At 41.6% G+C, this 15190-nt stretch overlaps 1 protein-coding gene across 1 annotated transcript; it reads left to right on the top strand.

Annotated features, from left to right (window-relative positions):
- Positions 1-4773: 4773 nt before the first annotated feature.
- NNMT (nicotinamide N-methyltransferase) lies at positions 4774-14057 on the top strand. Its single transcript, XM_019753351.3, has 3 exons — positions 4774-5129; positions 5934-6141; positions 13416-14057. Exons 1-3 carry the CDS (start codon positions 4976-4978, stop codon positions 13846-13848), a joined length of 795 nt encoding a protein of 264 aa, XP_019608910.1. The 5' UTR covers positions 4774-4975; the 3' UTR covers positions 13849-14057.
- The last annotated feature ends 1133 nt before the right edge of the window (positions 14058-15190 follow it).

Raw genomic sequence — 15190 nt, 5'->3', positions numbered from 1 at the left:
TCCAGGAGTAGGCTGCATTTTACATACCTTGCTTAGGAGTCACTGGACTTCTAAATGTAATCTTTCATAGAATTGTTACAAGGATTAAAATAAGTGCTCAAAAATATTACTTATTATTGATATCTGTGCCAGTTATGAATTCATTGCTTTACATCTCCAGCCCATCTGTCTGTATTTTGTAATGTGAGAGCTGGACTCTGCAAACCCAATTAATTCTCCTTTGCCAGCTACCTCTATGGTAGGTTCTGTCAATAGGGGGTGCTGGAGGGACACTCAAGGCTTGAGGAAGCCGAAAGGATTTGTTTGGCTTTGTGACCTGCCTCCGCCCCCCCCCCCGCCCCCCCCCCCCCAAGGTCTGGTCGTGGTCTTGCAATACTGTAAACAGTCTTGAGGAATGATTGTCTTCACTGAGCTAGTGGCTCAATGTGTGGCTCATCCTTGCAGTGGCATTTCCTGGGTTCCTGAGGTGGTGAGCATTCCTGCAGCAGCTGTCCTTTTTCATCAGAGCTGTGACTGTCTGTTCTATGAGCCCATACCCTAAATTTCTAAGTTTTTCCTTGTTCTATCATCTCCAGAAGTTTTCTGCATCTGCCACCTCTGTTACACCTTAGAGTTCTCTTTTAGCCTCTTAGTAGTTAACCATTTTTTTAAACTTACTTAATAATTTCTTATATAAATTTTAATTACATTTTTCCAGTTCAAATTACTAGTGTGGTTTCTGTCTCTGGACTAGACTCTACGATATAGTATTGTTCATCAGTGTTGGAATCTTTTCAAATTTTACTCTGATCCGTTCTATTTCTCCTCTACACTGGAGACTCCAATTTGACATATGTTAGACATTTTCACTCCATACTCTATGACTCTTAGCTTTCTCTTTTCTATTTATTTCTTTTTCTTTCTCTGCTGCATTTTGGAGAATTTCTTTAGCCTATTTTTCAATTTACAAATTTTCTTTTTAATTGTGTTTATATATGTGTGTGTGTGTGTATCATATATTATATGACATCTATCTCTATATATCAGCATTTTTAGTGGTTTTCAGGAAGAGGTTATGTCTTGAGAGCTAGTCAGACATATTACTGGAAACTGATATGTTAGATGTGGTATTTTTTTCTAAACAACGTAAGCAATTTTTGTATTTTGGGTTTGTATAGTATATTCTAGAAACTGATTTGATCTAGAAATCTCTGGAGTCTAGAGTATGGTGTTTCGGGAAAGAATGACATACTACCTTGATCTTTTGTGCAGTAAACATAGTAGAACTATTTTCTCATGAGGTCATGACCTGATATAAGGAACCAAATGCTTTACCAGGAGCCCACATGGGAAGAGCAGCCACCAGGGAACCATACTCCCAGGCTATATGGGAATGGTACGCTTTCTTTTCTTCTTTCATTTCTCCTTTCTCTTCTTTCTTCCCTCCTTCTTTCCTTCTTGCTTTTTATTTCTTCTTGTATATGTGCATTCATACATTCATAATCATAATGAACATTCATGTAAGCGTGGGTGGAAGGCCATTAAGAGGGAGCAGATTTCTGTCTATAGTGAAATCTGATTCTGACTACAAATCTTGATGCCTTCTGAAAAGGGTGGAAAAATTAATGATCGAGGAGGGGACAAAGGGTATTACAATATCAAGGTCATATATAAGCTATGTAACTACTATTTTTAAAGTTCCCTGTTAAATTGACACATAAATGGGAATAGGGTACTTTTCCCAAGGTAAGGATTCAACGTAAGGGAAGCCACAATTTAAATTTCTCACTGAATTGAACAGAGAACTTGGAACAAAACGATACTATTGAATGAAACCAAAATGTCATCCCAATATATGTCACTGGCATTCTGATTAGTTTGAATGAAAGGCACTTAATAAAGAATAGATACAAGAAGGATACTCTGACCCTCCTTTTTCTTCCTTAAAGAATGAGATAACATTCCCGTATGAAAGGTACCCTCCCTGCACCAGGAAGAAGGAAGACATTCTTGTCACCAGAAATGGGGAAAGCTGTAAAACAAATGTTGTTAAACTGTCTTATCTTCCTAATTACTTCTTTACCATTTATTATCCCCAGCCCAAACCCCTTTGTCTTGTTAATTCTTCACAAATGTATTTTTTCTTTATCTAAGAGGTACAAAAGCTTCCTGTTTTGGTCACATCTTTGGGTCTTCATTCTCAGGTGAAGAATCTCACGTACACACAAAAAATTAATTGAATTGGTATGCTTTTCTCCCGTTATGTGACATAAGTGTTATGTCGGTTTAATTCTTAGACCCAGCCAGAGGCTCTAAGAAGATAGAGGAGAATCCCCCCCATATACTATTATCCCTATTTTACACATCAAAACTGAGGCTTAAGCATCTCAAAAGTTAGTTTTCCTAACTGCCATTTCCATACAAATTGTTGGTGGCAAATCAGGATGGCAATGTAAGTCTTTTGACTTTGAGTTCTTGATGCTTCCTGTTGTACAGGGCAGTCCGGAGAAGCAGGAAGTGTCAGCATTGCAGCAGAAATGCCTTGGAACTTTCACAGAGACACATTGTTTTGATTCTACATCCTTCAAGTCTGTGGTTTGGCTTTTGAAAATCAAACAGCAGCAGTGACCTGAAACAATTTTCCTGTCCTATCTAAACTCTTGCAATGGGTGCTCTTAATACCACACATGTATCTTTATTCCCTCCACCACCACTTACTGGGAAGGGCCAATGACTGACCCAGCCTGGAACAGGTAGATTCTCTCTCTAAGGAATCTGTGCTGGCAGGACCTAGTCAGCCAGCTGTGAGGAGATGAGTTAGAAGGTTCTGGTATTTCGGGTGCAGAGGCCACCATTTAGAATAGCCAAAATGGAGCCATATGTAGTAGATGAGCAAGAGAGAGAGAGAGAGAGAGAGAGAGAGAGAGAGAGAGAGAGAGAGAGAGAGAGAGAGAGAGAGAAATTAGATGCCTAATGATGTTTTGGTTCATGGGACACAGTTAGATAGCCTGCAATTTGTTTCCATTGTATTCTCCTTTTAATAATTCCCTTTTTACTTGGGGTTCTTTGAATAAATTTCTGTGCCTTGTAACTTACTAAGTCATCACCCATAGAATACTGGGTACTCACTACAATTGCATTTGGTGCAACTGACAACAGTCTACTAATCAACCAGTGTTTTGAACACCTACTAGGTAGACCAACCTATAAAATTGTATAGAGCATATAAAATGTATTATATATGTTGGATTGAGGTTTGCAAAACAAGTTATTTACTAGTAGGGACAGGATTATGACTGCACGTGTGAGACTGATAAGAGAGAAGTAAAAAACATGTTTTTGTGTGAATCTGAGCATAACAAAATTGAGTGATAAGCACCTTTACCTAAACAACTTCTGGTTATCACCTAAGAGGTAAAAAACTCTGGCAAACAACTTCTGGTTATCACCTAAGAAGTAAACAAGTCCAAGGAAAAGAGGACAAAAGCAGAACTCCAGAGCGATGCTGGGAGCAGTCTGGACACTCGGCTAAGACCCTCCAGGAGCCTCTGGATGAGACACTATCCTACAGAGTCCTCTGCGAGTGGCAAGCCGCCACACGGGACTCTCCGAAGTTCTCCTTGCAAGACCAGCTTGCCTCAGACCTGACGTGGGCCCAGTCACCTCTCCTGGACCAGGGACCTTCACCACCTCAATTCACTCTGGGACTTGGTTCTTTATTAAATTCTATTCTACTCTGTATAACCTTCTGTGCTTACCAGAGCATTGGCCTCTGGAGGGACATTGGCTCCCAAATAAAGCTATTACTCACTCTATGTGAACCTTTGTGACAGGACTTTGTTCCCCACTCGCGTCACAACTACCACGCAGGGACGTAGGGCCCTGATGAGGGGTTAATGTCCTCTTGACTTTCAGGAAGTGACTGAAGTTAGCAACTGCCCTTCCAGGCACTCGCAACAGAGGGGCAATAGGGGATATAAGGAGAACTGAGCCACGGTCTGAGCTTAAAGAGCTGGTGGTTCAGCCTGTCATACTTGCAAAATTTAGTTTGGGAAGTGAAATTAGCACAGACAAAACTGGGAACAAATACGTGACTCTACAGAATCAAGTGCTTGGCTAGGTGGCATTAATTCTAAGGGAAATGAGTTCATAAAAGGAAATTTAAGGAGTTCTTATAAGAAATAGAGGGCTTACAGTTCACTTTGAAAGAACTGTCAGGATTTGTATTGACTGAAAGGAGCGGGGAGGCTTGCGGGGACGTGCTTGCCAAATGCTGAGAGATGGCAGTGGTGGGAGAAGCTGCAGACGAATAGGGAGGAGATGGAGGGATATGTGGGGCACGAGGAGAGAATTACAGACTGCGGCTGGCATAGATGTTACAGGAAGCCTCATCAGGTTTTTTTAGATTGCTCTTTGGCCTTGCCTTTTTCCAGACTTCATCTGAGATTCCTTCTTTAACCAACATTCCTCAGCCCTGAACACATTTCCTGTCCTCCTCTTTACCCTCTTTAATTTTCTTTCTTGAACATATTTAGATTTAAACCATTCTTTGTGGCTCTCTTTCCTGGGAGAACCACTGAAAGAAGAGAAGAAGAATGGTGCTGTGGGGAGATGATGCACCTCTCTGAACTTAGTGGTTCTTCTAAGAATTAAATAATTTCCCTGATGAGCCCAGTTGATTTCTCCCACCTAGAATCCCTTACAAACTGAACTTCACCCCTTGGCCAACCTTGTGTGCAGCTCATGGCCCTTCCCTTGCTTTTCCTAGGTTCCCTTCCCCAGAAATTTCATCATTTCCTACAATAGCCAAAACAGTTTTGGTGTATTTTTCTTAGTTAGCGTTTAACCAAACATCTGTTTCTAAGGGGTGGGCTGACCTGACAGAAGAAAAGCTGACAGCCTGAAAGTCAGGAAGACAATTTCGGCTGGGTGACTTCCCCGGCTTCTGGAGAAAGGGAAGTAGAGCAGTGGACAGGTGACATAAGAGTGGGACACAATGGAATCTGGCTTCACCTCCAAGGAGACTTATCTGAGTCATTTTAACCCTCGAGATTACCTAGAAAAATATTACAGCTTTGGGTCCTCGCCTTCTGCAGAAAACCAGATTCTTAGGCTCCTTCTGAAAAATCTTTTCAAGATATTCTGCCTAGGTAAGTTTGTCGGCTGTCTGTGTTTCCTGCCCATCCCTGACCCCAAATGTGAGTCATCTAGATGGGGTCTCACGGCACGACTGGGTTTTTGGAGTTACTGTTACTTGACAGCCCTTTGGCATCACCTGTTTATTTAACTAGGATAAAAACTAATGTTTGTATGGGTATTTTATAGTTTACAAAGTGCTTGTTTTATATGTATTATCTTGTTTCATAATACAAAGGGGAAACCAGAGGTTGGGAGTCCTGCCCTTGATTCTATATCGATTTGCTAGGTGACCAGTGCCAACTTTTTAACCCTCGTGATGGGTCACTTAGCAAAAGGAGATTTTAATACTTATTCTGTTCCTAACTCAAAGGAATGTTGTGAATATGCCTCAGACTTCCCAACATATGAAGAATTGGATGCTTTTTGGATAAAGACATTATATAAGTTCAATTATTTTTTAAAAAAATTAACTTTCCCCAAAAGTATTCTTTAATAGTTTTGACATTCGCTGTGTAGCAATCTTTCTGGTCTGTTCACCAGATGTAGATTACTTTGTCTTTCTCCTAGACCTAAAAATATCCTAGCAGCATGCCTTCACCCTAGATTAGGGAATAGAAAATGGAAAGCTGTTTTAAAAGAAGACTTTGACAGAAGAAGAGTGAGCAGCGCTGGTCCATTAGCATGAGAGGGATGGTCTGTCCTCGGGGCTCTCCTTGGGGCTCTCCATCACAGTCCTGGCAAAGACAGTGCAAATCAGCTCTATCTGCCACCACATAATGCGTGACTCCCCTTCCCCATTTCTTCCTCTAAACCAGATGGTGTGAGGGGAGATCTCCTGATTGACATCGGCTCTGGTCCCACCATCTATCAGCTCCTTTCTGCTTGTGAATCCTTCAAGGAGATCATTGCTACTGACTACAGTGACCAGAACCTTCAGGAGCTGGAGAAGTGGCTGAAGAAGGAGCCAGGGGCCTTCGACTGGTCACCAGTGATGGCCTATGTGTGTGAGCTCGAAGGGAACAGGTAGAGAAACTGGGGTTTACTTCTGGGCTTTCTGAGGGTACTTGAGTGACAGTTTGTTTTTCAGAACCAAAAATTATCCTTTGAGTCCAACTTGAAAAGTAAAGGAGACAGAAAGAGAGAGACCAAAGAGAAATCCAAGTGGAGAATGAGAGAGCAAGAAGGAGATAGATGTGTGTGAGCATGAGCACGTGCATGCACACGCACACCAGAGCAACAGTAGAGACAGGGAGAGAGTTGAAGAGATGGACATGGAACCAAGAGGGATAGATGCAAAAGTTTTCCAGAACTGTGTGTGGGTTCAGTGTGAGGGCCAGGTACATTAGGACCTCGTTTTAGGACAACTTCAAGAGGCAAAACCAGATCCTCACTAGCAGCTTTTGAGTGTCAGTGTTTGTTCCCTGACTGCCATTTTGTTGCTAGCCATCCAAGCGAAAGAATTCTGCTGTAAGGGTGGTGAATGCTGACACCACCAGATACAACAAAAGACAACTATATTTTTAAAATGAGTTTAGCAGCATAAAGGAATTATTGGAAAATAACTTGTTACTCACCATCTATTAGAGCTTTACATACTCACAACTAATGACCCAAATCTGATACTACCCTATCTACAAGTAAACTTATGCAAACACATCTAGTTTAAATTATTATTTCTCCCCACATGAGAAATTGGCAATAGCTTACCAGCCAGAGGTGACCAGTTCTGCATTTCACTGTCATTCTTTTGTCCTGCTGTACCTCCAACTCTCCTGCCTATCTAAACATCAGCTCTTCGGGCATCACGTCTTTGCTGGTAGGCATACTGCCATTCACCCACAGAATTTTTTGCAAACTGTATGAAAAGACGACTTTAGTGTTTCCTAGGATCCTGCTAGCCCTGTCTGCTGCTTCTTATGTGATCAGTTATATTAGATTGGTGCAAAAGTAATTGCTGTTTTTGCAATTGTTTTTAACCCTTTAAACCTCAATTACTTTTGCACCAACCTAATACTTATTTTTTGTCCCCCTGCTCTTTTTTCTTTTTTGTACATTTTTCTTGTCTTCCCACTGCCTTTACCAAGGATTTAATTTTCACATAAAATCTTTCTCTCCTTTCCCCATATTCCTATATTTTCCCCTTTGATCATATACTGCACACTGTGTGTTGCACAACATACTCTGTCTTTCCTTTACTTGTCTTTTCAAGCAAAGCATATATATTTTTGATTAACATGATGGGAAAACATATATATTTTTTATTAACATATCCCGTGATTTGGTCAGGAAAGGGCTCTGATTTCCTGATAAGACAATGCCCCTCAAGAGACAAGTGCTAACACTTTTGGCTCATGGTTAAAGGAGCTAGCATTTGATCATTCATTTAACAAATTTATATTGATCACCTATGATGTGCCACAGTACTAGCTACTGGGATAGAATGGTAAATAAGACAGAGGAGGCCCCTTGTCCCCCAAAGCTTACATCAGGGAATGCAGGCAAGTGCCAGATCATTTGGGGCATCAAGGCCAAGTGAAAGATTGTGAACTTCAAGTGTAACAAGAATGCATTCGAGGTATAACCAAGAGAGTGATGTGACCCAGTTTACATTTACAAAGATTTCTCTGACTACAGTGTGGAGAATGGATTAGAGGGGTTTAGAGGAGAGTGAGAGATGCCCCAAATCGAGCTATGATCTTCCCCAAATCTGCTCCATTTCCCTGAATCTGCTCATGTTCTCATCTCCTTGAATGGCACCATCATATAATTAATTGGATAAACCACACGCCTAGAAGCCAACCTTGTCATCTCCCTCTCAGTCATGTTCTAAAACCAGCACCAAGTTCTATCCGTTTTACTTTCTAAGTTTCTCTTGAACCGTATCTTTCTTCCCATATTTTTCATCACCTTGCTCCAAGCTACCATCCATTCCCTCTTAACTGGCCTTCTACCTCCACTGTCATTCCAATATAATTAAATCAAAATATAAATCTGGTCACATTGCTGCCTTCCTTAGTACTCTTTAATGACTTCCCATTGCTTTCAGGATATAAAGCAAAATTCTTAATGTGGTCCACAAAGCCTTGCTCCGTCTGGCACCTGCTGAGCCCCTTTGCCTCACTTTCTGCCATGCCCTGTTTTGCTTTGTGAGATCCAGCTCATTGGCATTCTCCTCTCCAACTTTCCTCCCACCACATGGCCTTTGCATGTGAGGCGTCGCAAGTACGTGCCTTTACACTTGCTATTTCCTCTTACTGGAATAGCCTCCTCCCCTTCCTCTTCTCTTTGGCCTGATTAACTCCTACTTATTTATCCTCTCTATCTCTGCTTACCTGACCCCTTTTTGGAGGAATTTTCCCTGATACTCTAGACCAAGTCAAGTCCCAACATTTCTCCATCAGAGCCATGTCCCTCCTCTCCCTAGCATTTACCACAACTTTAACTTTTCATTTTTGTGGATGATCGTTGGATTAATTCTTTCTCCCCCACAAAACTGTATGCTCCATGAGGATGAGATCTGTTTCTCGTTTGTTCCACCCTGGGGTCCCATTACCCAGCACTCTTACTGGCACATAACAGAGGTTCAAAAAATATTTGTAAAATAAATGACTGCATGCATTTTGCTTTCTAGACTCTCCCTCCTAGAATGTCTTTTACCTAATTTATCTGTGGCCTGTACCAAAGGGTTACCAACCATTATTCCTTGCTCTTAGAATTCTTACATTGACATCCAAGCTTATTTAGTTTTTTTTTATTTCCATTACACGTTTTGATGGTTCTCCCTCAGGAGGCCCAGCTGGAACCTCTGGGGATGGGGTTTGGGGGAGGTGAGTGTAATCGAAAAAAAGCCTGTCTGGGGGATTCTGATCTACCACCTGCCTAGGAGGCACAGGGCAAGAGAAAGCTCCTCTAAATTTCGGGATAATTACCTGGGATATGGAAAGACATTCTTCAAAGTGTTCTTCCCAGGCGTGCTACTCTTTATCCTTCCATTCCTCCCCCCCCTCCCCTGATCCCTCAGGCTTTTATAGATAGCATATTTATAGAGGAAATAGCTGCCTTTTTTGTATATTGATTCATTTGAAAGAGTAGATCTTTAGAACTAAAGAAATGGCCACACTGCTGTTAGCTTTCTGTAAAACTGCATAACAGTTTTCTAGTGTGTGTTTTACCTACCCCTTGAGCTAAATGTGAGGCTGAGTGGTAATTGCCTGTGTCTCCAGGCAAGTCCATTTCCCTGTGGGTGAACATGCAGTCCCCGAGAAGCCCTGAGGTGTAATCTTTACACAGCTGCCTTGGCAACTGGGTTCACCAATGTTTGCTACACGTCCAAGGACAAGCAGGTATCCACAACGGTGGGTGTTTCTAACAAATTTCCCTCTCAAATTGGCACATTCTCTGTGAGCTTTCTAGACTTCACAGTGTGTCTCACAGTTTGGGAACAATTTCCATCATCATCTGACTGGCAAGTACTAGTTCTGTGATAACTTGTGTCTTTAAATAGCTTAAAAAACGATAGGGCCCAGAGTTCCAACCTGCTTCTGATGTAGTCACTTAAATAAGTACATATCCCCAAAATATTCCCAGTATAGAAGATCATCCTTAAACACATTCAAAAGGACACTCTACTGTCGCCTCTTTAGCTTTATGTGTACACTTAAGTTATCCACATGTGCAGATAGGTTATTTGAATTGTTTCTAGTCTAGATTAATTTATCTATTCAAATCCATGTTTCACACAAACTTCCATAATGTTGAATTATTATTTTTTATTCTTAAAACGTTCTGTCAAATTACCCAATTTCTATCAGGCTGGATGGCAGCTTTGTAAATGATCACTCTACTTTTAGAATGACTCACTTTCCAGTTTTGCCGTAACTGAGTTGGAAAAAATCCCAGGACCTGGGATTTTCAGCGAGAAAACCAGAAAAGTCCAGACCAATCAGGACAAATTGGCTACACTATTACCATTTTTACCCTTGATAGGGAAGCAGGTAGAGCTAATTAAAAGTAATTATTATTTCTTGTATATACCAGTTTATTGGTTGTTAGTAATTCCCTGAAAACTAATACCTTGCTAAGCTTTTTCTCTCTTTCTCAATCTCTCTCTCCCTCTCTCTCTCTTTAATATAACAACTTTACTGAGATAAAATTCACATAACATACAATTCACCCATTTAAAATGTGCAGTTCAATAGTTCTTATTATATTCATGGAGTTGTGCAATCTTCGCCACAATCTTAGAACATTTTCACAACTCCCTACACAAACCCTGTACCCGTTAGTACCCACTCCCATTTCCCCTTTCCTCTCAACACCTAGCAATCACTGGTCTGCTTTCAGTCTCTATAGTTTTGCCTTTTCTGGACATTTTGTATAAATGGAATCATACAATATGTGGCCTTTTGTGTCTGGCTTCTTTCACTGAGCATAATGTTTTCAAGGTTCTTCCATGTTGTGGCATGTATCGTTCCTTTTTATTACCGAATTATATTTCATTGTATAGATATACTACATTTTATTCAAAAGTTGATGGACATTTGGGTTGTTTCCATCTTTTGGCTATTATGAATAATGTTGCTATACATACACACAGTTTTTGTGTGAGCATATGTTTTCATTTATCTTGGGTAAAAACATATGAGTAGACTTCCTAGGTCACATGGTAATTCTATGTTTGAGGAACTTTCAGACTATTTTCCAAAGTAGTTGGACCATTTTACATTCTCATCAACAGTGTGTGTAGGTACTGTTTCTCCACATCCTTTTCTTTTTTCTTTAAATTAAAGTTTATTGGGGAGACAATTGTTAGTAAAGTTACATAGATTTCAGGTGTACAATTCTGTATTACATCATCTATAAATCACATTGTGTGTTCACCAACCAGTCACTTCTCCTTCCATCACCATATATTTGATCCCCTTTACCCTCATCTACCACCCCCCGACCCCCTTACCCTCTGGTAACCACCAAACTATTGTCTGCGTCTGTGAGTTTCTGTTTCTCATTTGTTTGTCTTGTTCTTTTGTTGTTTTTGGTTTATATAACACATATCAGTGAAGTCATATGGTTTTCTGCTTTTTCTGTCTGACTTATTTCGCTTAGCATTATAATCTCAAGATCCATCCATGTTGTCACAAATTGTCCTATTTCATCTTTTCTTACTGCCGAATAGTATTCCATTGTATATATATACCACAACTTCTTTATCCATTCATCTATCGAAGGACATTTTGGTTGTTTCCATGTCTTGGCTACCATAAATAAAGCTGCAATGAACTTTGGAGCACACGTGTTTTATGGATAAATGTTTTCAGATTTTTTGGGTAGATACCTGGGAGTGGGATTGCTGGGTCATATGGTAATTCTATTCGTAATTTTTTGAGGAACCTCCACACTGCCTTCCATAACGGCTGCACCAGTCTGCATTCCCACCAACAGTGTATGAGGGTTCCTTTATCTCCACAGCCTCTCCAACACTTGTTACTATTGGTCTTGTTGATGATGGCCATTCTAACTGGGGTGAGGTGATATCTCATTGTGGTTTTTATTTGCATTTCTCTGATGATTAGTGATGTTGAGCATTTTTTCATATGTCTATTTACCATTTGTATGTCCTCTTTGGAGAAATGTCTCTTCAGGTCCTCTGCCCATTTTTCAATTGGGTTGTTTGTTTTTTTGTTGTTGAGTTGCATGAGTTCCTTGTATATTTTGGATATTAGCCCCTTATTGGAGGCACTGTTTGCAAAAATCTTCTCCCATTCAGTTGTTTGCCTCTTTATTTTGTCTATGGTTTCTTTTGCTGTGCAGAAGTTTTTAAGTTTGATATAGTTCCATTCATTTATTTTAGCTTTTTCTCCACATCCTTTTCCACACTTATTATCTGTCTTCTTTATTATAGCCACACTAGTGAATGTGAAATGGTATCTCGTAGTTTGATTTGCATGTCTCTGATGGCCAAAGATGGTGAGCATCTTTTCATATGCTTATTGCTAAGCTTGTGAAATGGAAAATTATAATAAACATAAAGGATATTTGTAAAAACTGATTATATGCACTAGGTTTAAGATTTTAACTAAATATTTAAATAGGTATCCACAAATAATTGCTATTATCTCAAATTGTTCTACCTGGAAGTAAATCTCCAAGTTTTATTTAAACCATTGACTTTTTGTCATAACCAGAAAATGGTCCCAGAACAGGCTCTCACCTGTTCTGATGTTGGGCCATCCTCTGCTCTCTTCAAGCCTTGTTGCCCAAGTGGCTGTTTTCTCCTGGAGCCAAGGGACTATGTGTTTCCTGAATGTAAGCCTGGATTTGTACCCCCAGTGTTTTGTTGATTAACTTCCTCAAAAGGCTAGATACTCAGTCATCACTCCTATTATCTGGTTCTATGGCCTTTATGGGCACTTTACACATTCATGTCTTCCCTTTCTCTTACCTCTCTGATTTAATGCTCGTTCTTTCTCCTTTGTCTGTTTCTCCAGTTTGTCTTGTGCATTCTATGTTTGTTTAATTTTGTTCATTTGTCAGTTTGTTCCTTCATTCCTTCCCTAAGAAATTCCAAAAGGATCCATGGCACTCTGTTCCATCTCCTGCCCTTGCCTTCTCTGCTCCTTTCATTAACTGATTTTCTCTCAAGGAACCCCATTGATTTGGCAGAAAAGGATAGGCTTCCCAGCAAGGCTACCAAAACAATCTCTTTCAGAAAACACACTCTCTGCAGTGTATTTTGGAGCCTGAGAATGCAAACCTGAAGTTTTTCTCTCTCTCGAGGGGCCCTGGCCACCGCTGTGTGGTAGTGCTCAACAATTTCTAAAAATGCGTGCGGACGACCTCACTCCCTTCATTGATCAGCAGCTACTAAAAATACCACATCAGCATTTGAAACCCACGATTACCTGATCTGTATGGGTCAAATGGCCACTGCCTTGCACTTTGGCAGAGGACAAGGGTAACAATAACTAATAATAATAAATGGGCCAGGCACTATCATAAGCAGTGAAAGAAGAGTAATTTCAGGGGGGCAGTCCAGTATAAGAGCAGGCAGCTAGGTATTTTTATTATCATTTCCATGTTATTATTCACTTTATAAAGAGATCTAACCCAGCACAGGATAATGTGGTCACATTCAGATGCCAAAGTGGTCCCTCATTTCTTCTTTCTCTGCCTTTACGATGGGGATGCCACTGAGGATATAACATTTGTGACAATATAGTCATTTTCAGCCCTGACCACAATGACCTGGGGTTGCCATGAGTGGGGTAGCAAGCTGTTTATTGGTTTTTGCATTTCAGAATGAAGAGGACAGAGAAAGAGGAGAAGTTGAGGCGGGTGGTCAAGCAGGTCCTGAAGTGTGATGTGACTCAGAGGCGGCCGCTGGGTGCTGTCTCCCTGCCCCCAGCTGACTGCCTGCTCAGCACACTGTGCCTGGATGCTGCCTGCCCAGACCTCCCTGCCTACCGCGCAGCCCTCAGGAACCTTAGCAGCCTGCTAAAGCCGGGGGGCTACCTGGTGATCATGGATGCCCTGAAGAGCAGCTACTACATGATTGGTGAGCAGAGGTTCTCCAGCCTCTCTCTGGACCGGGAGGCAGTAGAGGCTGCTGTGCGAGAGGCTGGCTACACCATTGAACAGTTTGAGGTGATCTCTCAAAGTTATCCTCCCACCATGGCCAACAATGAAGGACTTTTCAGCCTGGTGGCACGGAAGCTGAGCAGCTCGGCATGACATCTTCTGATCACAATTAAAGCAATTCCTCTGACTTACCCAGTTGACCTCAGTCATTGTGCTGAGTAGAGGCTAATGGCTGGGGCCCCGATGGTTCATCTAGGACAGGGTTGTAGCCATCAGTCAACCTAGGAACAATTGGTTGACTACACTCTGTGTCTAGTGTTCACTGCCTGTGATTACAACAAATAAACAAACAAATAAACCCCCTTATTTTCCTTAAGCATCCTGATTATGATGGCTCAAGCCCACACATCCTTATAGAGAAGTGTCTGAAATTATTCAGTATTCATTTCCTAGGGGGCCTGCTGCCTCCTACTCTCCCAAGTATAGGCTTCTCCTACTCTTCAACTCTTGCCTTCTTTGGGGACCCTGTCCTCTGCTGGGATCCACTGGTACCACCACCACCTCTGGGCTCAGGGAACAGCTGTTCCCTTTGCTCCTGGGTTCCAAGTATGACGCAGGCCCTTCTCTTACTTTCCTCAACACACATAAGCCAAGTGTGGGGACAGAGCCCCAGAAAGCAGTTTCCAGGCTCTCGGCCTCACATAGAAAGGTGCTGGCTCAGGTAGTAAATGGCCATCAACTGTGATTGCATGGCCATCAGCTGTGGCTAGCTGGCCGTCAGCTGTAACCAGTGAGCCATTGGCCACTAATATAACTGCTGTGGCTACGCTAGCAGAAAATGGGGGCTAGCAAGAAGATGGTGGCTGAGCCTGCAAGCGGCACAGTGAGGGTTGAGAATCGTGTGGCTCCTGTTTCTTGTTTCTCCAACCCAGCCACCAGCGAGAATATAGTGATATGACTCCCCTACTTATGGCTCTGTGGGTGTTCCTTTTTGGCCTCACCATATCCTGCGTTCTCTTGTGGGGAGTGGGAGCAGAGCCCCCCAGGATGCCCCGCACAACACCAAGGCTGTGATTTCTGCCTGAAAAGAAGTTTAGGAGTCAGAAGAGAGATAACAAGCACTATCTTATAGCTGTTATTAGAAACAGGTGTCTTCACAGCCCACATCCTTAGAGAGCCCTGGAAGGTAGCCTGGTAGCATAGCTCATGACCAAGCATCTACTTGGAGTTAGCATACATCCCCAAGGAATACCTACCCTCTCTTCTTCCTAGACTCCATCACCACAATGCTCCAAAACAGAGATTGACAAAATATGGCCCATGAGCCAAATCCAGCCTGCTGCCTGTTTTGTAAAATGTTATTGGGACACAGCCATGGCCATTCATTTATGTGTTGTCTGTGGCTATTTTTGTGCTGTCATGCCAGAAAGGAGTATTTGTGACAGCGAATATATGCATGGCCTGTGAGGAATAGAGTGAAGAAATAAAATGAAGT

This window comes from Rhinolophus sinicus, chromosome 14 (assembly GCF_057876585.1).
Source record: "Rhinolophus sinicus isolate RSI-liver-muscle chromosome 14, RSI-T2T, whole genome shotgun sequence".
In the NCBI taxonomy this organism is placed as follows: domain Eukaryota; kingdom Metazoa; phylum Chordata; class Mammalia; order Chiroptera; family Rhinolophidae; genus Rhinolophus; species Rhinolophus sinicus.
This window is presented reverse-complemented; position numbering and strand designations above follow the sequence as displayed.